General features: G+C 40.1%; 1 protein-coding gene across 4 annotated transcripts in view; it reads left to right on the forward strand.

The window, feature by feature from the left end:
* The window catches only part of VCAN (versican), a 137,205-nt gene that overhangs the window by 101,035 nt on the left and 10,081 nt on the right, over positions 1-26,089 (forward strand). For all 4 annotated transcript variants that reach the window (XM_065599135.1, XM_005288159.5, XM_065599137.1 and 1 more), the window contains 4 exons: positions 1,323-1,436; positions 3,288-3,401; positions 10,562-10,720; positions 12,081-12,163. In XM_065599135.1, coding sequence (XP_065455207.1) covers positions 1,323-1,436; positions 3,288-3,401; positions 10,562-10,720; positions 12,081-12,163 — 470 coding nt within the window. The remainder of the gene's footprint in view (positions 1-1,322; positions 1,437-3,287; positions 3,402-10,561; positions 10,721-12,080; positions 12,164-26,089) is intronic.

Genomic DNA, 26,089 nt, shown 5'->3' on the forward strand with positions numbered 1-26,089 from the left:
AATAATAGTCGGCTATTCAGCAATCTGACTGTTTGATACAGCTTCCGTCTGCTATAAATATAGATCCTTGGCTTGGACAGCATTTGGCATAACACAAGCTATACTGATAGAATGATTTCTACGTACAATAGCTACTATTAATCATTTACTTGTATATGGCTGGCATGTTGAAGACTAATATTTTAAAGGTGGTCAAATAGCCTAGTTTTTGATCATTTTTTCAAACAGTTTGGGTAACTAATTGAACTCAATAGAAAGACTTTGGATTGTGTCCTATATACCATAAAGGACAAGCAAACTAATTTGGAAAATGTAAACAATGTCTCAAACATTTGCTCATGTCTTTGAATCAAATTGGATTAAAATAGGACCTTTTGCTTCATATCCCACTTCTGCTCTCTTAGACTCCCAATATAGCCATGGCTTCCTTCTTGCAGGTCAGAAGCACTGTATTAATTGGTTTACTGAATGCTTAAGAGTGCAAAAAACACAGGTGATATGTAGAGTGGTACCTTTTGTATGAATATATGTATCAGTGATTGTTCCTATTTGCCTATACCATGTACATATGTTTAAGTTTGAACTGAGTTCAAATAAAGATCAGTAGAACACATCTACACTCTGTAAGAAAACAGTATTAAAATGATGACTCCAATAAATGTTGGGATTTCATGGCAGGTAAGTTTTTTATCTAAATATTTTGGTTTAGTCTCATATACAGTTACTAAGTTTGTTTTCTAAAAGTATGTTTTAAAGTAAGACAATTTGGGCATGATTTGGGGAAAGAATATTAATTAGGAAAATATTCTTTCAAAGAAATAAGAGTGTCTGGGCAGTAAATGGTTAAGTATGACCTTCCAAAATGACAGCAACAAGTCAGTATGCTAAAAAGGTGCATGTTCTGGGTACCCAACCATTCCATATGAACTAACCCCATTCAAAAGAATACATTTTCCATTCACTGTGAACATATGTTTAACTGTTTTTGGCTATAATTAATTGCCATGTCATGCCAACTAAATCCTCAATAGAATATTTCAACTGCCAGGAGTAGTACAAAATGTCATTTTAAAAACATAAAACATCTCTGAAAATGAGTTATTGTTCTGTCATGAATATAGTGTTATTGGTAAGGCTGAAAATTATGGTGATTGAAAATGACATCTTCAGGTAGTGCAGAACTTTTAAAAATGGTTTAATCTTTAACTGCAGTAAAGCATCAAAGCAGAAATAAGGAAATACCTTTCTTCCTTAAAAGAATCAACAACTAACCAAGTATTTTAGACAATGTATCAATTTTTCTTTTTTAACTCATATCACAGGTCAAGATCCCTGCAAAAGTAATCCCTGCCTTCATGGGGGCACCTGTTATCCACGTGGCTCTTACTACATCTGCACATGTATGCCAGGTTTCAGTGGCGAGCAGTGTGAATTGGGTAAGATGATGCCAACCTGAAAGCTTTTCTTGTACTGGATTGTCTGCAGATTGACTAGAATAACAACATTTCATATATTAGATTTGGAAGCAGAATTATTTATCATTACACTGACAGATGCTGGGGCTTTGAAAGATTCTGTAGTTGTACTTGATCCAGACAGAGAGAGGCTGAGAAAGAAACACCTGCTCCTCTTTGCCTGCCGTCTCCACCTGGCATGTGCGTGCGTGCATGCGTGCGCACACACACACACACACACACACAAAACTTACCTACCTACCTCTGTAGAGGGTAATGTTCAAATTGTGTCCAATTTATTAACCAAAATAAAAAAGACATAAAATACCTACATAAATCAAATCAAAATGAAGTGTGTTAATATCAAATCATCAGCATAATCTAATTATCATATTGATTAAACCCTTTTGAATAAACCAGTAAATTCTTATAAACTTTTTCTAATGGTTCAGGAAGGTGGTAAACTTTATTTAATCCTCAATCCCCCAAATAAAAGGGCATTATCTATATTAATGACGGCTGATATTTGACCAGCCAAATAGCAGATGTGGGCAGGGAGAAATCAGTTCCAGGTTGAAATCAATATTTAGACAACTCTGATGCCAATTAAGAGAGCTTGCCCAGACTCTACAATGGGTCTGATGTCCAATCTCTCTCCACCGCAACATATGGCTACATGAGACATTCCAATACAACCCAGGATAACACAGCTTGTTACAATTAACTAGCCAGCAAAAATCTGGTGAAAGTAACAGTTTTTCAGGATTTAAACACACACTTCCAACCTAGATGATATGTATGTGTGATCTTTTAGACAGTGAGGTTGTTTAAACTGGGACTGTTTTAAGTGCTTGTGAAACTATTCATTAAGCACTGTTGTCAAATAAAAATACCCTTTTTATAGTTTGATACTCAATGGCTATCAGCAATTCAACTTTGAATAAGAGTTTTGATGCACAAAATCTGGGTGAAAGTTTAAACTTTAGCTGTGCCAGAGTAAATTTCCTTTAAAAATTACAGTTGTAGGTTCAATTTGTAGATACAGACCTATCTGTCTCACAGCTCACTCTCATGCTCAAACTCACAAATTCTTCATACTAGATGGTCAGGAGACACTACTGTACAGAAAGAAATTGGAGATGTCTGGGTATTTTAATACCACATGCTAATATTTTGATTAGCAGAGAGGAACCTTTTGTTTGCCTCAGGATCATAAGTCCAGTAAAGGTCTCCTCTATCTCTCTATGAAGATTATCATCAATCAAGACACCTAATAATAAACAGTGAGAATGCCTTTAAAAAGCTTTGCCCCTATCATGCAGAAAGCATGACATGAAGGAATGGATAAACAATACAATAAGATGCTAATGCTTGCAGTTTTACAGTGAAAAACTAGAAGCACTGTTTATGTTGTTAGATAAGACTTGTGTACCATGGTCACAGTCTAGAGAAGGTTATACTCTATCTATACACAGAGATAATTAACCAGCTGAAGAAAAGATACAGTACAATGTATCTTCTTTCAGAGGTACACAAGGAGTAACAGCTAGGAAATGAAGATACAGATTACAGAAATTAACCCAGGAGTCACACAGCAGGATTCAAAAGCATGTAAATGTGAAATAGTTGTTCAGCATCTATAGCTTTTCTGAGGTTATTTTGTATGTAGAAGTCATAATTCTCATATGAAAAAAGCAGGTATGCAGTCTCTTTTGCAATGCTTTATCCTTCATGAGTGGAATTGTTCTTAGTACTAATTCTGAATAAGGGTAAACACTGTTTCCCTTTAAGGAGGTGGATATATTTTAAATACTCTTTTACATTTTTATATAGATGTTGATGAATGCCAGTCCAATCCTTGCCGGAATGGAGCCACGTGTATTGATGGTCTCAATCTATTTACTTGTCTCTGTCTGCCAAGTTATGCAGGTGCTCTTTGCGAACAAGGTAACAAATACCTTTTTTTTTTTTCCAGTTTGTGACTAGCCAGAGCCCACTGTGTAGTCATCAAGTAGGCAAAACTCCCATTAGTATTAGTGGGAGTTTTATATGAGCAAAGACATCAGGAATAGGCTATTCTTATGGGTGTGTTTGCTTTTGTAAACTCTCCCTTGTGTTTCTTGATCCTTCATTCTCTTTCCCATTTGCTTATGATCATTGTTATATCCAACCAAGAGAGGTAATTTCAGTCTCTGTTTATGGTTCTGCTATTACGAATGTCATATGACCATCTTTTGGAGTCTGGTTTTAGCCTCCTCAGGGCATGCAATCCTAATTACTCCAGTTCACTAAAGAAACTGCAATATGCTGATCTCATTCAGTTTGGCTGTAGTACCCCAAATCTGCTCTGCTTGTGGTTTGCTAAGGGCTGTATTGCCCCATTGGTGGTGCTACAGAATTGCCCCTCACTAAGAGGAGCAGAATGCCTCCTGGAACTCTCCAGTACACCGGGAAATGCACAAGCTGCTACACTGCTTTAAAGGGTGCAGCATACCATCACCTGCATGGCTGGCCATGGCTCTGCTGTCTACCCCATCCATCTCCATCTAGCTTTCTTTGGAGTAATTAGGAGAATATTCCTTGTATTAGAGGCAGGATAGAAGCAACTTGTGGTGTTTGTGGGAGAAATTAATGAATAGGTGGATCAGAAGAGGCAGCAAGGAGAAGCATGTTTGGATGCAAGAATAGATCAGTAGGGCAGAACAATGTTGTGAAGGCTTTAAAGGTGATCCATGTGTCCGTTTGCAAGCAGTGGCACTTGTTGCTAGCCCATTCCAGGTTTCTTTTAGGAATTCTGGAGGCTCTAATATCCAGTTGAATGAAAAAACAAAACAAAACAAAACACAAACAACCCTCCAGCACATCTCTGCAGGTTGTGCATGACTATTTCAACAATGTCAAGTGTTTCTTTACTATATATTCACTTCACCCATGATCAAATTTTAGAACAAAACTAGCATGAGAAGGGTAGCAAATGCACAGCAGGACAGAAACAAACAAACTGTAAATTTACCAGAAGAGTATTGAACAACAAGAGACCACAAGCAATGAAGGCAGATTTTGTTTTCAAGAGAAAAAGAAATGGTGCTTAAAGGTGCGCTTTTTTCCAGGTTAACAAAAATCTTTCTTCCTCTTTTTCTTCTCACTGACTGGTTTCACTCACAGATCAGCCAAGTAGATCTCTACATATAATTGCATAAATGTTGTCAGTTTCAGGCTTACCTTTCATCCCAAGCCTATTGGGTGAAATGCAGTTTTTCCAAGTGAGCCTAAAGGGAAGGAGCTTGTTTGTTAGGCCTGGTTCCCACTAAGTCCCCAAATCGGACTAAGGTACGCAAATTCAGCTACGTTAATAACGTAGCTGAATTCGAAGTACCTTAGTCCGAACTTACCGCGGTCCAGATGCGGCAGGAAGTCTCCCCCCGTCGATGCCGCGTACTCCTCTCGGCAAGCTGGAGTACCGGCGCCGACTGTGAGCACTTCCGGGATCGATCCGGGATCGATTTATCGCGTCTTAACCAGACGCGATAAATCGATCCCAGAACATCGATGGCGTGCCGCCGGACCAGCCGGTAAGTGAAGACTAGGCCTTAGAGTTGAAACGTCTGAAGAATGACTAGCTCCAGCTCTCATCACAATTCAACTTTTCAGTAGTCTGGCGTAGCCCACTGTTTGAAAGACCTTCTGAATCTGTTCTCTAAGACTAGAATTTGACAATGTTTTTATAATAGAAGGAATAAATGTTCTATTCCCCCCCAGCAAATTCATGGTACTGAATGGCTTTCAGCATCATGGTAGCTTTAATTTGTATTTTATGACCGACCTGAGAATACATTTTAGGTGGTTAATGGGAACATTTCCTAGTTTGTCAATGAGAAACAGACCTCTGCTCACTCAGCTTTGGAATTTAAATTTCCTCCACTTAAAGTCCTGCAGTGGTTTGGGACTTGGGAAAAATGTTCAGTGCCAAATTTCCATTTCACCAGACAAAATAAAACTGTATTGGCAATTCAGACACAGTTGTCTGGCAAGGCGTCTTTATTTCACGGCATCAACCCTGACTTTGCTAGATTGAAAACACAGCCAGAATGACAGAACATGTCACCTCAATGCCTCAGAAAGGGTGTGAGTGAGCATGCAAACATTGTTTCGTTATTTGCATTTTATTTTATTATTTCTGTTTGCAAAACATCCTATTCATGTTTTCAAAATAAAGATTAAGGGCCCTTTAGCCAGAAGTGCTGAGCATCCACAATCTCACTGTAGTTAATGGGAGCTGAGTGCACAGTACTTCTGAAAATCATGCCTGAAGATAGGAGACAAAGGGAGTCAGAGATCAGAAAGCAGCTAGATATGTCCAGCTGATAATTCCCCCAGGGTGAGGGAACTCTCAGCTGGTGTAGTGTGTTCCTGCCCCACTCAGTCACAATTTTGGGCATGTCAGGGTTAGGGAGATAGTATGGCCAGAGCTCATACGCTCTGGCTGTGCTCAGCAGATGTATAGTCCTTTAGGGACCTTTGCCAGCTGGTGAAGGATGAGCACCCTCCTGGGTACTCTCACCTATGCTGGGGCCTAGGGTGGAACAGATCCATCCTGGGAACCGGGGAACTATAACTGACTCCTGACAACCATCTTTCTCTGTCTCACCAAATTGAAACATAGTTAATCAGAGAATCTGGGCCAAGAACTTCTTCTTGAATACTGCAAGAGAAAGTTGTCCGGCATAAAAAAAATCAAGATACCATCCTTTCTATAAACTAAAGGAATAATTCAGAGAGACAATATTGTTTCCAATTCAGACTAAACTACTGTGCAGTTAAATACACCTGCTCTCTTTTATAAATATCCCTTTCTGTCACTTATTTTGTTTTTTTACCCATACTCCCCAACTTTTCAAAATACAACTATATCTGTGTAAAGTACCTAGTTATCAGAGCAGATAGTTTTTTGTTTGTCACTTTTCAATGCAAAGTATCCAAGAAATGTGTGACTGCAGACTGAGGCAGTGGATCTGAACCCACTCACTTGCCACATACGTTGGCAGTAAGTCTAGGGAGTTATATGAGTGTAAAGTTGGTGGGAAATCATTTGGTGTGTCTAGACAAATGAGCTCATGACCTGGGGTCTTTCATTTATAACATATAAAGTGCTGCTGTGCAAGTGCTATGTTTTATTGGGCTACACTATTATAACCTTCCTCACAATGAGGAACAGTTCTCCAGAAGTTAGTGGGACTAGTCATAGGATAAGTTAATATTCAATGTAAGTAAGTACATCATAATGTAGCCCATGATGATTTCTCAATATTGAGCTATCCTTACTCAGGTTGAGAAGTACCTTACTCCACAAATAGCCCCATTGATATCAGTGGGAGTATTTGGGTAGTAGGATACCATATAATGTGGTGAAGAAGGCCCATAATTTGGCTATTATCCTCTGGAATATGGTCCTGGAGTGTCTAGCAGAAAGAACAGATTTCCTATTTGCTACTCCCGCACTTTTGTGCTCTGGCTAAAGTTTCCTTTTGTTTCATCTCTTTCCCGCTCTGCTATTCTGACTGTGGTCTACCTGATCTCAAGGTGCTGCATTTTTGTTTTAAACTTAAAGCAAAGTTTGGCTTCCCTACTGCTGAATCTCTGCAGACACTCGCGTAGCTTATCCTGTTTACTGAATGCAGCTGTGCTCACGGATTGCCAAAATGGCACATATGCGTTTGTTAGTAGACATCCCTCACTGGGGTAATACAACAAGACTTTTTCTTTTTCTTTCCAAGTTCCCAAAGCAAAACAAATGTTTTCTTCATTATCAGCAACATTGCTTTTCAAAACTGAGATCCCTGTCCAAATGTTTGTGATTACTGTTTCCTCAGCTGACTCACTTTTTTTCTCCAAGTTGTAGTACCTTGCGAAAGCAGAATGGTGGAGAAAGGTTTATTGCAAGGATTCTCTTTTGAAACAGGCAGTTTCTAGCTTATATCTCACAGCTGGGGGGATTTGAATATTTACTAGAGATGCAGTTTCACTTTGAGATGTCTGGTCTAATGGGACTCTGATTTTCATTCATTACCTGAATCCAGAGACACAGAGTTCACAGCTGAGCAAGTCACTTTACATTCTAGTATCTGTGCTTCAGCTTTTGGTTTCTTAAGCCTCTTGTTTGAAGACATGGCAGCAACCGATTGCTGCTGTTGAAAAAGCTCTACCTGCCCATATATTTTACTGAAGGGGCACATTTTTAATGCAGTGTTTGGAGAGTTATACAGCTACAATTGCTGTTATGAGGAACAGAAGCGTGTGGGTAACTCCTGGCACACATCTCTGAAAACAAACCTCTAAATTATAATAAACCTTTGGCCAAACAAGGCAACTTTTAAAACACCATAAACATAGCAAGCAGTGTTTCAGACTTTCCAACACATTTTGAGATCAGCTTACAGAAAACTGATTACCTTCCAGGAAATAAAGCGTATGCATGCAACGTAGTCTGGCTAAGTCCTCCCACATCAATTGTTCACAAGTGGGCACAGATCAGATTGGAAACGTACTGCCGTCGCTGCCGCTAGACTCCCATGTGCAGTAAAGGCATAAGCCATTATATAGCTCTCCTGCTAATACATATGTGTATCTGTCACAGCAGTGTCAATGGGAGGTATGCACATTGGCAATAGAATAATGGACTGATTCAACTCTATGTAATGCAGTGATGAATCAGGCTTTACGTATTTCATTGCTTTTTGGTTGGGTTGGTTTGCATTTCCTATAGCTTGCTTACTTACTGAAAGAATAATTTTATATATATATATAAAGTGATACAAACAAAGAAAAACCTAATTTACCACATGCTGTCACTAAGGCCTTAACCTACAGTGGGATTTCAGTGTCTGCTTAGCTGCACCAGTCCAGGCTTCTAGCATAGGCACCATTTACAGCAATGCAGCAACCTTGCAGTCTATCCTGGTTTGAAATGCCCGTGTCTCCGTTAGGTGTTTGCATTAGCGCAATCTCACTGGTGGCTGAAATCCCATTGTAGGCAAAGCCTTAGTTTTCTGGGAAGAATATTCACCCATGATCTTCTGAGGCTGGTAAACAAATGACAGTCCCTCTTTTCTTCAAGGTTAATAACAATTGCTTAGGCTAAAGAGAAGAATTTTGATACAGTGTGTGTTTCTAGCATTGGTGGTAGGTCAAGGCCTCATATTACTTACTATTTTGAACTTTAGTCTCCCTGGTGCTGAAGCCTCACTGCCCCCTCAAACACTATTTAGCTGGCTTCCCTGGTGGATAGTCACTGGCTTGGGATGGCCCAATTCTGCGTAATCCCCGAGCCCTCTCTCTGTGCGTTACATCTGCTTGTTGTTATTTGACTTCCTTTCTGTGAGATGAGGCTCCTAAATAAGATGAGTAATAACATTTGAAGCATCCACCATGAAGGATACAACACAATTAGTCAGTGCTGTGTGGTTAAACGAAAGCTCTAGACAGCTGCAGACAGACCAAACTTAAAAACTGCCCAGATCGTGGAGATTAACTTCCAACTGCTGCATGTGCCTACATCACTGGAGCTAGAAAAAAACCTCAGTATTGTAGATTACATATTCCATAGCTGAGATTCTTTAAAGTATGAGCAATTTCTTTATAGCTTGACTTGTCCAATATAAAAATGTACATGTATTTTACTGCGGTATGGCAATTGCTTTGACACATGACCTCCAGTTAAAAGCTAAGGAATGTGCTAGTTAAGGAATTGGCACACGTGGCATAAATATCTGGCTACCGCTCCCTCACATGCAGCTGGAGTCCCTTGGGTCAAATCGTGCCATTGACTTTTAAGCAAAAATCCCAATCTCCCTCCCCACCAAGTTCCCCAAATAAATGTAATTTATACACAACTTCTACATCATTGCATTGGGAGCGATGCAGAACTGTGGGGGGGAATCCTTAGGTGGTGGAAAGCTGGCTCTGTGCCTTCTGGCAGAGGGACCATGGGGGATCAGTGGGGGGTTGAGCCAGGGGCATGTTCATACGTTTGGAAAGATGTGGGGTGAGAGCATGCTACGCTCTGGTGATCCTCAGCTGGTAAAGTGGTACTATTCCAACCGGCATAACTCAGAGCAGTCTTTAGATTTCACGAAATCATGCTGGGACTACCTTTCCCGAAACCAACTCCTCCTCAAAGACATTTCCTGCATCAAACCCTAGGAGCTGATTCACTTTTTCTATACCCTTCTTACTATAAAACTATTTTCCATGTGATCACTTTGTACAGTGAAATCACAGAACCAAAATAAATATGGAAGTTTTACACCATCTGTTCTGTCTGTGGCTGCCTTAGCTTGACACTGTAGTTGACATCAACCCTAGAAACTGCTACAATTCCAAAGCTCACGTTTATTTCTCTTTAGCTGAATTGAAATACTGGCTGTTGTGAGCTCCTATCTATAGTGTATTCTTATCAGTACCACTCCTCATCCAAGCACAGACAATGTGCAGTTCATTACTTTATATTCCAGCTTTACAGCTGTCTTTAGAAATTGATACCTCAAGTTTACTTAAGTCTACTCCCTTTTTTTGGCCAACCTTAATCTTTGCTGAGATAGCACTTCAACTTTGCATCTGCTAGCTGAACAATGACAGTTACTTTTCTCCATGGCCATTTTCAACCACAGTCCTTCATAGTAATGGAACAGAGTAACTCAAAGAATTATTTGATGAAGTAAGCAAAAAAAAAATCAAATAAAAAGTATAGTGCCACTGCAATCTTATGTCCAAGCAGAGCACCTATGTTTAATTCTTTCAGAGTTATGGGATAATAATGCCCTTTTGGGATATTCAAGATCCAGCATATGTGATAGTACCCACCAAAAACCTCCAGATTAACAAGCAAAGCATAATTTTCCTTATGACCAGTGGTGAAATTTAGTAAATAAAAGTACCTAAGACTTGAATAAGAATTACAGGATCAGTGATTTTTTTTTTTCATCTGTGGGGCTTAGGTTGTGTGTCTTCCTGAGCCTTTAAATAGCAGAATCCTCTGTCCTCTTGCATAAAACTCAAGTGTGTGCATTTCTTGCATATTTTAAGGGGTGTTTTTTGTTTACTTGTCACAGATACAGAGACTTGTGATTATGGTTGGCACAAGTTCCAAGGACAATGCTACAAATACTTTGCCCATCGCCGCACATGGGATGCAGCTGAAAGAGAATGTCGTCTCCAGGGAGCCCACCTGACAAGCATCTTGTCTCATGAAGAGCAGATATTTGTGAACCGTATGTACCATTAGGATTCCTCTGAGCAACTCTGGATTGAGGATATATAAAGCTAGTAAAATATGCGGAGAAAACACCCTCCAAACCTCTGAATAGTTTTCGTATTTCCCTTCTAAAATATGCATCATCATTTGATTTTTAAAAGGAAGACACCATATTCTCGACCGTTCCTTTTGCTGTTAATTTTGTATTAATCATTACCTGATCTTCAGAGAAAATCTACTTTTTACCCCTAAAGTTTTAGGTCCTGAGAAAAAGACAATAAAAGACAAAGAAGTTCAGCCCTTTATTCTGGAGACTTTATTCTAGGCTCATTATTTAGACAATCTCGTTCTCCAGGCCATCTTAAATACTGTTTCACAAGCACAAAGCATCAGTCACTTCATGTTACATTACAAGACAGATTCAGCTCTGTGGTACTCTTCACAGCATCAGGTGCTGCCTGCACAAACTGAGTAATGCTATTGATTGAAATATTTGGAGAGGGTTATTTTCTAATAGTCCTCATTAATTGTACTAATGCTTGGGTCAGGTATTCAGTCCCTGAATATCATGTTGTAAGAAAACTCTTTGGAGCTCTCATGGTACGTCTATGTGGGGATAAAAGACGCATTGCACGGCCATGACTGTCTCGGGTCAGCTGACTCGTGCTGGCAGGGCTCGGGCTGTGTAACTAAAAATCTCTGTTTAAACATTCGGGTTCAGGCTAGAGCCCGAGCTCTGGGACCCTCCACCCTCTCAGGGTCCCAGAGCTCGGGCTCCAGCCCAGGTCCAAACATCTACATGGAGATTTTTCACCCCCAGAGCCCAAGCCCCAGAGCCTGAGTCAGCTGATCTGGGCCAGCCAGGAGTTTTTTATCCTGTGTAGACATACCCTGTTAGTGCAGTTGGCAGTGACTCCTGACAAGTCTTCAGGTCTCTGACTTTCTGCCACAGAGTTTGGCACGTCTCTCCTGTAAATGTCACGGAAAAACTTTTGACATTACTAAGGAAAAGAAAATACTTATTTAATTATAGTAAACTGGTGAGGCAGTTTTTTTCCCATTTAATTGTCTGCCTGACATTTAAACTACATGGCTAGGTAGAAAGCAAATCTGATCTTTTGGGATGTGCAGGATAAAGGGAAGATAGGCAATAGTTTAAAACAATTAGGTGAGAGACTATATTTCTGTAGATTTCCTGAATTAAAATAAAAAGGCTAAAAAAAGAGCCTGTAAATATTTGTTTGCATGCTTAGTGAAAGCTATTTAAGAACAGGAAGTCTGATTCATTCTGTGAAAATTCCTTATATTCTTTGATGAATTTTCTCCCTTTTATGGGAAAGTTAATAAAAATATCTTTGTGGTTCCTTTCCTGTTAGGTGTTGGGCATGACTACCAGTGGATTGGCCTCAATGATAAGATGTTTGAGCATGACTTCCGCTGGACTGATGGCAGCACACTGGTAAGATGTCTTAAAAAGAAAAAGTTAATTAAAAAGCCTTTTGGTGGTTTATCAAATACCCATTGGAAATGGAAAAAAATAGGGCAAATTCCAGAATCAATACAGAAGCCAAATGTTTACCCCAACAAACTTCCTTGCTTGGGATTGCTACCTTTTCTTCTTCAGTAGTGCTGAAAAGCTGCTGTACAAATCCACCCCGACGCTGTTCCAAAGAGATTACATTCTGAGACATTTATCATATAAGGCCCAGATTCTGATCCCTGGTGGAACTGCTTTGTGCTTATTTGCTGGTACCAAAAGGCTGTAAAGTTGATGTATTCAGCTGCCTGATGAGTCCTTCAGCATGGGGGAATTCTCAGGTTGTATAGGGTGGGCATAATGGTTCCTATATCTCTCCTGCTTCTGGCCTCCTACGGAGAGGACATTCTTAGGGTAAAGGAGACATAGGGCATGTCTACCCTGCAGTTTTAAATTGACCTATATAATTTCTGCGGTGGCTGATGTCCACGCCACCCTCCTTCTGTCGGTGTGTGTATCCTCACCAGAGCACTTCTACTGACTGAAGATGGGCAGTATGGGGAGCTGAGAAATCAGGCTCCCTGCCAGGAGCCCAGTTGCCCCCGGGCTTGTTGCCTCCCCTCTACCAGCCAGGAGCGGGAGAAAGCCACCCAGACCATCTCACCTCTGGTGGGGAGATCCATTCCTGGAGTCTGGTCAGCTGCCATGCTCCCAGTGGGGAGCCTAAAGCTGGGGCGGGGGGAAAGAGAGGAGAGGCAGCCGGGCTCCCTGCCAGGAGCTGGGAGCTTCAGTGCAGCCGAGCTTCCAGAAGGGAGCAGGGAGCTGGGACACCAGGGGGCAGAGCTCCCTGTGGGGAGCAGGGAGCCCTGGGGACAGCCCAAGTTGGGAGCCTAGGTGGTAGTCCAACTTGGAGTGGAGACCCAGCAGCAGCCCAGCCGAGGAGTCTGGAGCTGGGGTGAGCCATGAAATTGACAAGACAGCCAATAGCCAATGTAAGTAATACAGATATTATAGAGATATTATGTCAGTATAGTGGGGCACTTACATTGGTGGGACAAGGCTGTAGTGTGTACACTGACATAATTAGGTTGATGTAAGCTGCCTTACATTGGCCTGTGTAGTGTAGACCAGGCCATAGAAGCAGCTCCTCTGCACTCAAGTAATCCCTGGAAGATCACCCTGGGGCTGCTTTAAATCATGCTTTGAGACTGTTTTAAAGCATGGCAATCCTACAGTTGGAAGGGATGTAAAGACATCTTAAAACCACCTCTACACACCTCCTTCCTGGCCTGCAGTGGGTGTAGAAGGTCTGGACCCAATGCTCTATCCCTAAGATTTTGGAGTACTATTGATACTTTTTATAGCATCAAAGCAATAAAGAATAAAACAAGTAGGTGCAGAAAGAAAACATTCTCTCCCCACCTTCAGCTAAACTAACTCAACCATCTGTCTGCTAGATTTGATTCAGTATCATCCAAGCCAAAGTATTCAATCTCTTCTTTAGACGAGACAGGTGATTTATGGCCAGTTTAACACCCATTGATACACACTATATAAACAGATTGGTCATGCTTATTTTTCCATTTGTGAATCCTTCTATAACCAGGAAACATCTGGTCCTCAGGTCACATACATAGACTATGATCACTACTGCTTATCACATAGATATGGTGTCTTTAGTAAGAAAGCTGAAACAAAGCTGATTTGATTAATTGCCACTTGATTTAAATAGAGGTTTAAAGGCCTTTACAAGATCAGTGTTTTGTGAATGATCCATTTCTTGAAGAACTGTTGTGTGCTGCAGGTGAGAGTACAGAGAAAAGAAAAGAAAAATCAAACTTTAATCTCATGTGCTTGCTTTAGTGCTGGAACAAATGTGCTTAATTGTGCCTGGAGGCACAATGTCTCTTGGAGTGTAGGGAGAGGAAGTCTGCTACTCTACATCACTTCCTCCTCTTCACCTATTCTTGGGAGTCTAGCACCTTTGGCTGCATCAGATTTGCATAGTCCTTGTACTCCATTCACTTTGTTGATCCCTCTTCCCCTAAGCACTCTGATAGGGTCAGGCATAATCTAGCTCTATCTGTGGGATCAGCATATCTTCGCACTGGTAAATACTAAGGGAGTTGTAAACGTACACATTGCAAAAGCAAGTTTGGTGTGACACAAACTGATAAAATCCAGGAAATCAAAAGCCAGAGCTGATGCTCTATTTGCAACTCATGCTGCTGGGCAAAGACGGGTGTTAAGTTTTTGCTTTAACTTTAAATTTAAGAAGAGAAGACATTCCCAGCACAGTATAAGACCATCTGCTGAACAGGCCCTTTTTTTTTTTTTAATTGATCTTTATCCCACTTTCCTGCTTTTTTTACAACATCTCTCAATCCTTTCCTTTGGGACCAATCTGTGTGTCTCCTGAACTCATTTGTACTCATTGATTCAAACGCTTTCCATGGCCATTTATTCCATGTGTTAATTATTCTGTGCATGCGGTGACTCTGCTTGAGTTTCCTGTTTGCTCACAGTATCCTAATTTTTAGATTATTTTCCATAATTTCTGCCCCCTTCACTGGACTATATCACTATTAATTGTTGGACTGCTAAATAAATGTCCCAGTTACATCTTGATCAAATGCATAAGCACTGTCCCTGAATGTACCAGGTGCATCTTCAAATTCCATTGGTTTGAATAAAGTGTTAGCCCTATAAATCCAATTTATAGTCACCAGCAAACTGACATTACATCACCATAAGTAAGGTTATAAGAAGAAGAAAGTCAGACATCTGTCCTCTTAACTTCAATTTCTTAGATTAGAGAGGAGTCTGCCTATAAAACGTGATCCTAAGCTATCCTGAACTTTGGGGGATAGCGGAGGCCTATCTCTAATTGAGATCTGGTATTGTCTTTGCTGTGCTATGCTCAGAGCAACATAGCAATATTGTCCTTCTAGAGTGCTTCTTAGATCTGTTGATTTAAAGACACCAGTTTACCCAGTCAGCTGAGGATTGCTCTGGCATTAGAATTGTCTTGGGAATGAGGCTGGAGTGTTGTACTGCACCAGTGTTCTCTGACTGGATTAAAGACTAGTTAACTATTGCCAGAGGGCCAAACCAGTCTTCAGTTGGCCTCACAGTGTTAAGGATATCAAGGTGATGTAAAGCTGCGTTTGTCTCACTGCCCATTTGAAGATTATGCCCATAGTTCCTTTAAATTAACCTTCTGAAATAGGTGATGATAATGGAAATGGAAATCCTGACACATTCTTAGCCAGTGCTGCCCAAATGAAATAACTATAGTATATTTTTCAACATCACCAAGATTTCTCCTTCACTTAGGACACGTCTACACTTGCTATTTAAAGCGGAAAAAGTCCCTTTTTTGCACAAAAACCATGGGAGCGTCTACACTTGTCAATAACTTTGTAGTAAAACTCAGAAGTTTCACCGCAAAAAGAAAACCACCTCCATGAGAGGCGTGCAGCTCTTACCGGTGATGCTTTTGTGGTGATGTGCAAGTGAAGACACATTCTTCCTGTTTACAGAGCTTTTCGGCTCCAGAGGATATCCCACAGTGCCTAGGTGACCACTCTGGCCAGCAGCTCTGCTGCTCTGACGCCAGATAAAGAGACATCCCACCTTTCCCCCTGTAAAGCTCCAGGAATTTTGAAACTCCCCCTTCCTGTTTTCTTGGCAAGGGCTCACTTATCATCTGGCCAGGTGACAATGCCTGTTCCATGGAGCAAACGATCCCCTGCTTGGAGCAATGCTGAGCTACTGGAGCTGATCAGTGTTTGGGGAGAGGAGGCTGTGCAGGGACCCAGGATGCCACGCGATCACCCCCTCCCCTTCCGACAGGACCTATCATCAAAATGGAGAGAGCTGCACTGTAGGATAGCTGCCCTCAGTGCGCTGCTCTCATCAGTGATGGAAGTGCTGCAAATGTGAACATTCTCTGAAGCCTGTGGAAATAAGTGAGTACACAAACCAGCACTTTTCTTTCACTGGTTCACTATCACCGGTGAAACTGACAGCACAAAAACTCTGCAAGTGTAGACATAGCCTAATATATTCATTCTGGGCAAAGACAGCAAGAATTAGGAATCGGTGAACCTCAAACTCTACCACTGGAGATTGGGGAATGAGGTTTGATGCACATTTTCCATGGAGATGAGGAAATCTACAATATCATTATTCAATCTATTGAAGGTGGCATGTATTTTATTAGCACAATTTCTGGAAAAAGGCTCAAATGTACTTTTTATTTGCACCTAAAAGATATTTAAAACAGTGAATTAAATGGAAGGAAATCGCGACTTTCTTTTGACATTTTCAATTTATACCCATCATAGGTTGTGTTTTTCCAGATTTTTTTTAACTGTAAGTGCCAACCACGTTAAATATGATCAGGGTTGGACATAAATATATGCTTACGTTGATGATTGTGTACCAGGACTAAAACCATCCCTTGGATGTGCACATCCATTTCTAACTGACTTCAATGAGAACTACATCCAAAACCAAAATGTTGGCCTTGCTTTCTCTCACTTCCACTGCCCAAAAAGAGAGAGAAAAATTCTCTATACTGTCCCTGTAAGCTCATGTGAGATCAGCGCTGAGATGTTAACATGATGAAATGTGATGGATGGATAAAATGAGCGCTTTCATCAGTCTAGTAATGCAGAAAAGTTTAAGTGACAAGATACAGTTGAGGAAAAAAATCTGACATATATAATCAGATGAAAAGTGTCATTTCAATTCACTGAGAACTATTGTGCAGGTTAGATAAAATCAGTTCACATCACTTCAGTGTTTAAAAAAAAAAGTGTTTGGGAAGTTTCCAGCCAAGAGTTTAAAAAACAAAAGCTTAAGCTTCTATGTAAGATATCTACTTTTCAAAAGTACAGAACACCTATTAGCTCCCATTGGCAAGCACTCCGCATTTTTGAAAATCAAACCATTTGTTTAGGTACCATTTTTCAAGAATCTATATGTAGTCAGCCCCTTTTGAAAATCTTGGCCTTCGTTTTTCTCATGAAAAATTGTCAGCTATTGGCAATTTATCAAAAGCAGCAACAATAAAACTGCTCTTCTTTTCCAGTGCATAGTTTTCATGCATCAACTGGCATTTGTATGTGGTTAGCAATGACAATTCCAGTAAGTGAGGCAAGTCTTGGAATCCATGAAGATACAGGTTGTAAATATATGGACTGATTGTTAGGCAGAATTTCTGAGAGAAAATACGCAAGTCATTGACGAACCAAACCAGAACAAATGGATTCACTGTGAATGCAAGTAATATTTTTTCATGGCCCAAATGATGTTTATCCATCTGTCCATTGTTTCCTTTAAAAAATAACTTTTGTTTGTGATGGAGGATATATCCTAGAATAACAGAAATAGGCGTGTCTTATGCCCCCATATGGAAAAGAGAATTGTCCAGGTCACCTCGAACACCTATGTGGAAGTCAATGGGGTTCAGTGTGGATGTTGGGTCTGCCTTTGTTGTTTTCTTGGCAGGATTTGGTACTTAGACTTAAAGCTGCTTTCATGTAGTAGTTCTTTGTGGTTTCCTGTTGTGTGGACAAATAGCAGGATAACCTGAAAGTTTCATGAAAGCTTGAGTTGGTTAGATAAGATGACATATCCACTGGCACCAAGGTGCTTTTTTGGGCATGCCACTTTCCCTACAACCCACAGACATGCTCAGCTTGAAACAAGAGAGTACAAGAGAGTGGCTGTAAAATATTTCAGTGAGATCATAGAATCAGAGGACTGGAAGGGACCTAGAGAGGTCATCTAGTCCAGTCCCCTGCACTCATGGCAGGACTAAGTAATATCTAGGCCATCCCTGATAAGTGTTTGTCTAACCTGCTCTTAAAAGTCTCCAATGATGGAGATTCCATAACCTCCCTAGACAATTTATTCTAGTGCTTATTCCTGACAGGAAGTTTTTCCTAATGTCCAGCGTAAACCATCCTTGTTGCAATTTAAGCCCATTTCTTCTTGTCCTATCCTCAAAGGTTAAGGAGAACAAGTTTTCTCCCTCCTCCTTGTAAAAACCTTTTATGTACTTGAAAACTGTTATCATGTCCCCTCTCATTCTTCTCTTCTCCAGACTAAACGGACCCAATTTTTTCAATCTTCCCTCAGAGGTCATGTTTTCTAGACCTTTAATCATTTTTGTTGCTCTTCACAGGACTTTTTCCAGTTTGTCCACATCTTTCCTGAAATGTGGTGCCCAGAACTGGACAAAATACTCCAGTTGAGGCCTAATCAATGCAGAGTAGAGCAGGAAGAATTACTTATGTCTTGCTTACAACACTCCTGCTAATACATCCCAGAATTATGTTTGCTTTTTTTTTTGCAACAGTGTTACACTATTCACTCATATTTAGTTTTTTATCCACTATGATTTCCAGATTCTTTTCTGCGGTACTCCTTCCTAGGCAGTCATTTCCGATTTTGTATGTGTGCAATTGATTGTTCCTTCCTAAGTAGAGTACTTTGCATTTGTCCTTATTGACTTTCATCCTATTTACTTCAGACCATTTCTCCATTTTGTCCAGTTCATTTTGAATTTCAATCCTATTCTCCAAAACACTTGCAACCCTTCTCAGCTTGGTATCGTGTGCAAACTTTATAAGTGTACTCTCTATTCCATTATCAAAATCATTGATGAAGATATTGAACAGAACTGGACCCAGAACTGATCCCTGTGGGACCCAACTCGATATGCACTTCCCAGCTTGACTATGAACCACTGATAACTACTTTCTGGGAACAGTTTTCCAACCAATTCTGCATCCACCTTACAGTAGCTCCATCTAGGTTGTATTTCCCTAGTTTGTTTATGAGAAGGTCATGCGAGACAGAATCATAAGGCTTATTAAAGTCAAGATATACCACATCTACCACGTCTCCCCATCCACAAGGCTTGTTACCCTGCCAAAGAAAGCTATTAAGTTGGTTTGACATGATTTGTTCTTGAAAAATCCATGCTGACTGTTACTTATAACCTTATTATCATACACCCTAGGCATTGCAGAGCAAGTGCTCATTGAGACAGGTGTCAGTTTTCCACATATAAACTATTTTGCACATAACTGCCATTTTACTGTCCTGAATTTATAGACTTGGTCATATTTTATTTATATTTGACAAATGTATTTTTACTCCTAAAATATACGTGCTGAAATCATCAGCACTAAGTTCTGGGCACTTCTTCACGTATTTAAAACATAATAACCAATACTTACACTGAACCGTGTGAATCTACTGCCAAATCACCAATATAATCATAATTTCCTCCGGCCTGTAACACCATTCAACTGAAGCAACAAACAACCCTGCCCAACATCATCCAGTCCTTCCTCCAAATTCCTGAGCAAATCATGACCATTGCAGCATGTCCAGAAAATTCACATGTCTAGGCAGTGGCAGACCGTGCGAACAAGAAGCATTATGTGGAATTTAGGTGCCTGGTGGAGAACATTCTACCAGCAGTTCTCTCTCTTGTATATCAAGGGAGCTCCAGCTTCAGTGCCTCTGCTGATTGCAACTGTGTTAGAGCAGCATGAAAAGCAGATGTCTCTATATGATAACTTGGACCAAAAAAAAACTTAGAGTTGTAAAGAAAAAAAACAACACCTTGAATTTCACCCAGAAGTCCAGTGCAACCCCCAGATCACAAGTGCTGTTTGATCCCAGCAAACAATTCTGTTTAACAAGTAGGGCACTGCTGTAAATGGTCTCAGGGAGAGATTATTGACTGATGCCACCAACACAATTTCAGATCAATAGCCATGTCTAAAACCAGATGGGCCACCATCAAGGAAATCTGCAGGCTACAAGTATTGCCATAACTGCTTGGCTTCAATCTTCTCAATAATCTTTCCCAAAATAGGAGATTCCGTAGCAGCCTCTAGTTGGCGAGGTCCTCAGCATCAAGTGTTGAAGTCCTGTTATTGAAGGAGTAGTGGCCAGAGTACTTCCAGAACTTCATTATGCAATACTGGCTGGAACTCAAGCAGAGTTTCCGCTCAAGACATTGCCCTGCACCCTGGAGGCAGCAGGCTGCATTTGAATTATATACTATGCCAGAGAGAATATGTTAACCATGGATTTAGAACCCATGACATATTACATGTCATGTTGTCCTATAATTTGGTGTTTGTGTTCCTCCGACAAGGCTCTTTTCTACTAGTTTCTAATTTATTTGGGAACTAAAACAGACATGTGTAAGAGTTTGTTTCACAAACATTTTTGCAAAATCAGAATAGTGATTTCCTTTTAAACATATTCCTATCTATTTCTATTCACTTTTCTGCAAGCACTTCTGTGAATATTTTTCCTTCACCAGAATGTATGGGTAGGATTTTTTATTCATGCAAATAAAATATGTGTACGGCAACAGTTCAGGGAATAGGAATCATACCATGTGATTTAACTGACTAATCACACAGTTTGACTATTGAATGCTCATTGGAGTATTTGCTAAGAACTGTTTTTGAACAATCCACAGTTGCAAATATACTGTAAAAAATATTACTAATAACAACCAAACAAACCTGGGAAAATCACAGTGGGACTATGAAGAGGGAAAAAGGACTAGAGTCCTGAAATAATTATTTGCAAGGAATAGGTAGACCATATCAAGGTGGATGATTGCATATCTTAAACCCTGCTCAGTTCAGCTAAGTTTAGGACAAAGTCAGCAACAAAGGCTGATAAGTGCAAGAAAGACTTAGAGATGAATATTACCAGTCCTAATCAGCTGGGACATTCTCCAAGCTATTTTTCAAAAGCCAATAAATAAATATTATGTGGCATTTGAAAATCTCATAGGGAAACTGAATTTTAGTAGCAACCTTTATAGCCATAAAGCATACTCATCTAAATAGAAAAATCTGGTGTCACTTTTGGCAGTTTCTTCTCTTTATATTTGGATTGCTAGCATTTCACCATTAAACACCCTTGCAAATAAGTAGAATGGTGAACGAGCCCATTGGAATTATGTTTCAATGTTCCATGTTATGGATTAAGCACATATTGCTACTTGGGGTTGTGCTTCAGACCTCTGTCTATTCATATCCTTTGGAAAATGCTGTTGATAATTAGTGCTTTGTATGGCAGTGAGCTCACTTCCATTACACAAGATTAGTGCTGTGTTAAGGAGCTGGCTAGTGTCTGTGGCCAGATTGTCTGTCGCTCATAGAATGCTGGCAGCCAGGAAAGTAATGGGCATGTTGCCACTTTAACAACTGCCCAGAGACCTTACGTTAGTTTTTCTTCCCTTCAGCAAGAGTGTTATGCTTCATGTTTGTAATACTGGACTTCTTTGCCAGTGTTAGGTAGCCACATAAAAACAAAAGTTTCATTCTGTTAAAAACAAAGTCCTTCCTTATTCTTTTCTTTATTGGTCAGCGAATCAGACTGTTTTAACTTAAATCTATAACACCTCCCCTTCCAGAAAGAATAGCTGTATTGAACACAAAAGGACTTAAAAATACATAGAACTTTGTAGAGAGGTAGGCTGCCTGTGAGTTAAATAAAACAGATTAAAAAATACTGTGGTCAACTGCAAACACAAAGGCTATTGTGCCAGAGATCCATAGGTTTCTTGAAGACAGGGATTTTAAATCTACCAAATATTTTGATTTTCAGATATAACAGTCATTACAGCCCCTCTCTAAAATGCTCATTTGACCTGCTTAAGCCAGGAGAACTATGTATTATTATTATTTAAAGTACACCTCTACCTCGATATAACGCTGTCCTTGGGAGCCAAAAAAAATCTTACCGCGTTATAGGTGAAACCACGTTATATCGAACTTGCTTTGATCTGCTGGAGTGCGCAGCCCCGCCCCTCCCGGAGCACTGCTTTACCGCGTTATATCAGTATTTGTGTTATATCGGGTCATGTTATATCGGAATAGAGGTGTATATTGTTTAATGGCAGGTATGTTCTTAGCTCAGAATGTCTCAGGCTAGTAAGAAGCCTCTTAAATCAACTTTTTTGGGGAAGGGGTGGTCTCTCTTTTTATCCCAAAGGTCTAGGCAATTACTTCTGAGGCGCATTACATTTGGCGGTGGGTTGAAACTCATAGCAGCCTAAAACCTGCAATAACAGATGGAATAAATGACAAAATGGGGCATTTTTGGTGTGTGTGTCTCTAGTTAGTCGCACATGCGAAAAATACAATTGTGTAGATTTTGATTTATATAATTACTTTAGTATAATTCCCAGAGTTCATGTACTCTACTAACATACCTCTGTCATACTTCTCAAAACAAAGATATCTTCCCGCTGGCAAATTAGTTTAATCAAGTTAGATTGGTCCTTCTACAACATTCACGTAGGGAAGACCTAAACATTAATTAAATTCCTATTCCTATTTTTAAAAAGCCAAATAAAGAGCAAAGTTATGTTAAATCATGATAATCATTTATATTGTGGACTTCATCCCAAAGATCCTAAAACATTTTGTACATACAGCACTTCTGATGGATGCAACTACTTCTTGGGTGGAGAGTGGCAGCCAGGTAGACAACTAGCATATTGCTCAAGCTGGGGATCATACACATACCTAGATAGTCGCTGTCTACATCAGAGACGCTTTGTTCTACACCAGAAAAGTTCCAGGGGTTCACATTTCTCTAATGTAGCCTTAGCTAGTAGACAAAGACATCAAGGAAACTCCCCTCTTACCAACAGTGCCAGTATCTCATTAATTTCTGTATGGAGCAGTGTGAACTTCCTCTGAAAGTCCCCCTTATGCATACAAATAGAGCAAACTACATTGTCCTCACTAAGCTAAATATATGAAGCATGATGAAAACTAATCACTGAGGGCCTGATCCAAAGTCCAGTGAAGTCAGTGGGAGTCTTTCCATTGGCATCAATGGGCTTTGAATCAAGCATGGAAAGTTAATATCTTTTCAGTATCTTTTAAATTTTTTAGTTTTATTCAAACAAGATAGTGTAACACAGCAGCTGATTATTAATATCTAGGCATAGTAATGGGTAGACAGCTCCATCTAGTGGAAGCTTCCCATCATGCTCAACACAAAGTTTCTCCTTTTCACGAGTTCTCAAATAATAAAAAAAAAAGCCACGAAGCCAAACAAACACCTAGCCTTGCAATACAAAATACAAGTTTCACACTGATTTTATACATCAGCTAGTCACTGGTTCTAAGCAGGGATTGGATCTTCATTATATGGCATTGGTAATATTCTCTCAAAAATATACATATTCTACTTTAGATGTAAATATTTATAGGGTATGCACGTGGTCTTTCTGGGATATTTCCAGAAAGACATGAACATGCGCTAACTAAGGCTCCTATCCTTCAAGCTGATTCATGGGGAAGCAGTGGTCTGCCTGCACAGATCCAGTTGTAGTTTCAAGGCCTAAATCCTTAGGGTGAAATCCTTGCCTGGTTAAAGTGGGGCAATTCCCATTGTCTTCAAAGAGGCCACAATTTCACTCTTAATTATTAAGGCTCTGAGTCTGCAAAACACACACTTACCTCTGGCCCGGGATTCGGTAAGGTGCTTCAGCATGTGAGCTGCCTCAAAGATTTCCTTGGGATTACTCATGTATTTAAGGTTAGGCATGTGCTTAAATATCTGACTGAACAGGGGCCTTTAAGTGCATGAATAGTCCCAGAGAAGTCAATGGAACTACTCACATGCTTAAAGTTAAGCACATGTGGAACTGTTTGCAGGATTGGGACCTAATTCAGTGCAACAATTCAAATGTAACATCTAGTCTTTCCCAGAGCAAATATCAGATTCATTTAAATATTAAGTGATGCTGTGATTATAAATGGAAATGTTGTTAGGATCATTGTTGAATCTTTACAAATAAACCCTTGACTTTTTTTCTTGCTGTTTATGGAAAGTGAAATTCCTTCCAGTCCTCTTTCAGGTCTCTCAGTTAGCAGAAGCAATGTTGTCTAATAGAGTAATCTGCCAGTAAAGTCTGAACTGATCCACTGACTCACTGTAACCTGGGACAAGTCAATTGACCACCTTGTGCATCAGCTGTAAAACTGGTAAATAGCAGGACCTCATTGAAAAGCAGATATAACATCTGAGTTGAGCTATCCTAGGTAAATAAATTTCAAAAGAATTCCACCATGTGGGTGACTGTGTCAGCAGACTTTCCTGATAAGAACTTCTAAGGGCTTATCTGTCATTATGGAAGAGCATATTCCCATTCTCAGGGAGCATTAGGGAAAAGGAGACAATTGCAAGTGGCCATGGTGTTGTTAAAGCTTCTAGTGCTCAGTTTAAACCAGTTTACTGATAAATGCCAGTCAGGAAATGTTGCTTAACTTTAAGATAAAACAGACTACAGAGAAATCATTCAGCCCACTCCTGATGTCCTTTTCTCAGTGTTGTGATATGCCATATCAGTTTCTCACTGTGAAGCATTCAGAGAGGACAGCCACGAGAATACAGATCACATTCATAATAACAAGTGCCAAAAAAATGCCAGGATAAATTTGTGCTGGAGAGTCATGTAAAGTTGCAGAAAATGTTCCCTTCCCCCAGGATGAAAAACAGCGTAAGAATGTGTAAAGATTAGACATACTTCTAGTAAATAATTTCTTGGGTTTAGTTATAGAAGGGATTATTGGCCTTTACACAAGAAAAGGGTCAAGTAATTAAGTTTTGTTTGCATCAGAGGTTTATTTTGTTGTGGTTCATTACACACAGTGTCTGTTGACTATTTGGAATGTAAAATCCTAGCTATTGATCACAGCCACTTGGTATGTATTTCCTTGATAAAGAAATGGCTGTTATCATTGGATGGCTATTATAATGCTTAGATGCTGTTCCCCACAGATTCACCTTGACAATATGCAAACAGCTAAAGAGCTAAGTGGATTACTTATTAGTTTCCAAAGTAGGGTGGTTATCCTAAACTATTATAAGTACCTAAGCTTTTATAAAGCAGAGTGTATTCGAATATTTGCAGAGATGTCTTCATGATGGGAATACTGTGGTTGCTCATTTTGATTAGTGATACTTCTGAATGACAAAGGTTTGCTATTAACTGTTTGTTTCCTCAGACTTAATTTAATTTAAAAGACAGTCTGTCACTCAGTTGGCAGAGTCTGGTTAAGTTTAATTCAAGGCAAAATATGGGGGAAAATGAAGTTTATAGAAATCCATTCACCTGAGGGACATAATAGTAAATGTATTTTAGATACTTATATGCTTTCCACTACCATAATATCTGAGTGCCTCACCGTCTTCCCATTTTACAGATAAGGAACCAAGAGACTAAGGACATACTGCAATTAGACACCCATGGCTGGTTCATGTCAGCTGACTCAGGCTTGTGGGACTCGGGCTAAAGGGCTGTTTAATTGTGGTGTAGATGTTTGGGGTCTAGGAAGCTGCAAAGGGGGAGGGTCCCAGAGCTTGGGCTGCAGCCTGAGCCCAGAAGTCTACGTTGCAATGATACAGCCGTGCAGCCTGAGTCCCGAGAGCCTGAGTCACCTGGCACAGGCCAGCACGAGTTTTTAATTGCAGTATAGACATAGTCTAAGGTCACACAGGAAGCCTACAGCACAGTGCACTACAAAAGTAATCAATTGTTGAGAATAGGCCACTTCCACCTTAATTGAATTGGCCTCATTAGCACTGACCGCCCCCCACTTGGTAAGGCAATGCCTATCTTTTCATATATATACTACTTACTGTATTTTTCATTCCATGCATCGGATGAGGTGGGTTTTAGCCCACGAAAGCTTATGCCCAAATAATTTGTTAGTTTCTAAGGTGCCACAAGGACTCCTTGTTGTTACTATTGTTATAAGCAGTGAAGATGTATTAAGGGCCTACTCTTGTTCTCAGCTGGACCGTGATCGCAGGGCAGTATTGTTGTGTGAT

Source organism: Chrysemys picta, chromosome 6, assembly GCF_011386835.1.
Source record: "Chrysemys picta bellii isolate R12L10 chromosome 6, ASM1138683v2, whole genome shotgun sequence".
Lineage (NCBI taxonomy): Eukaryota > Metazoa > Chordata > Testudines > Emydidae > Chrysemys > Chrysemys picta.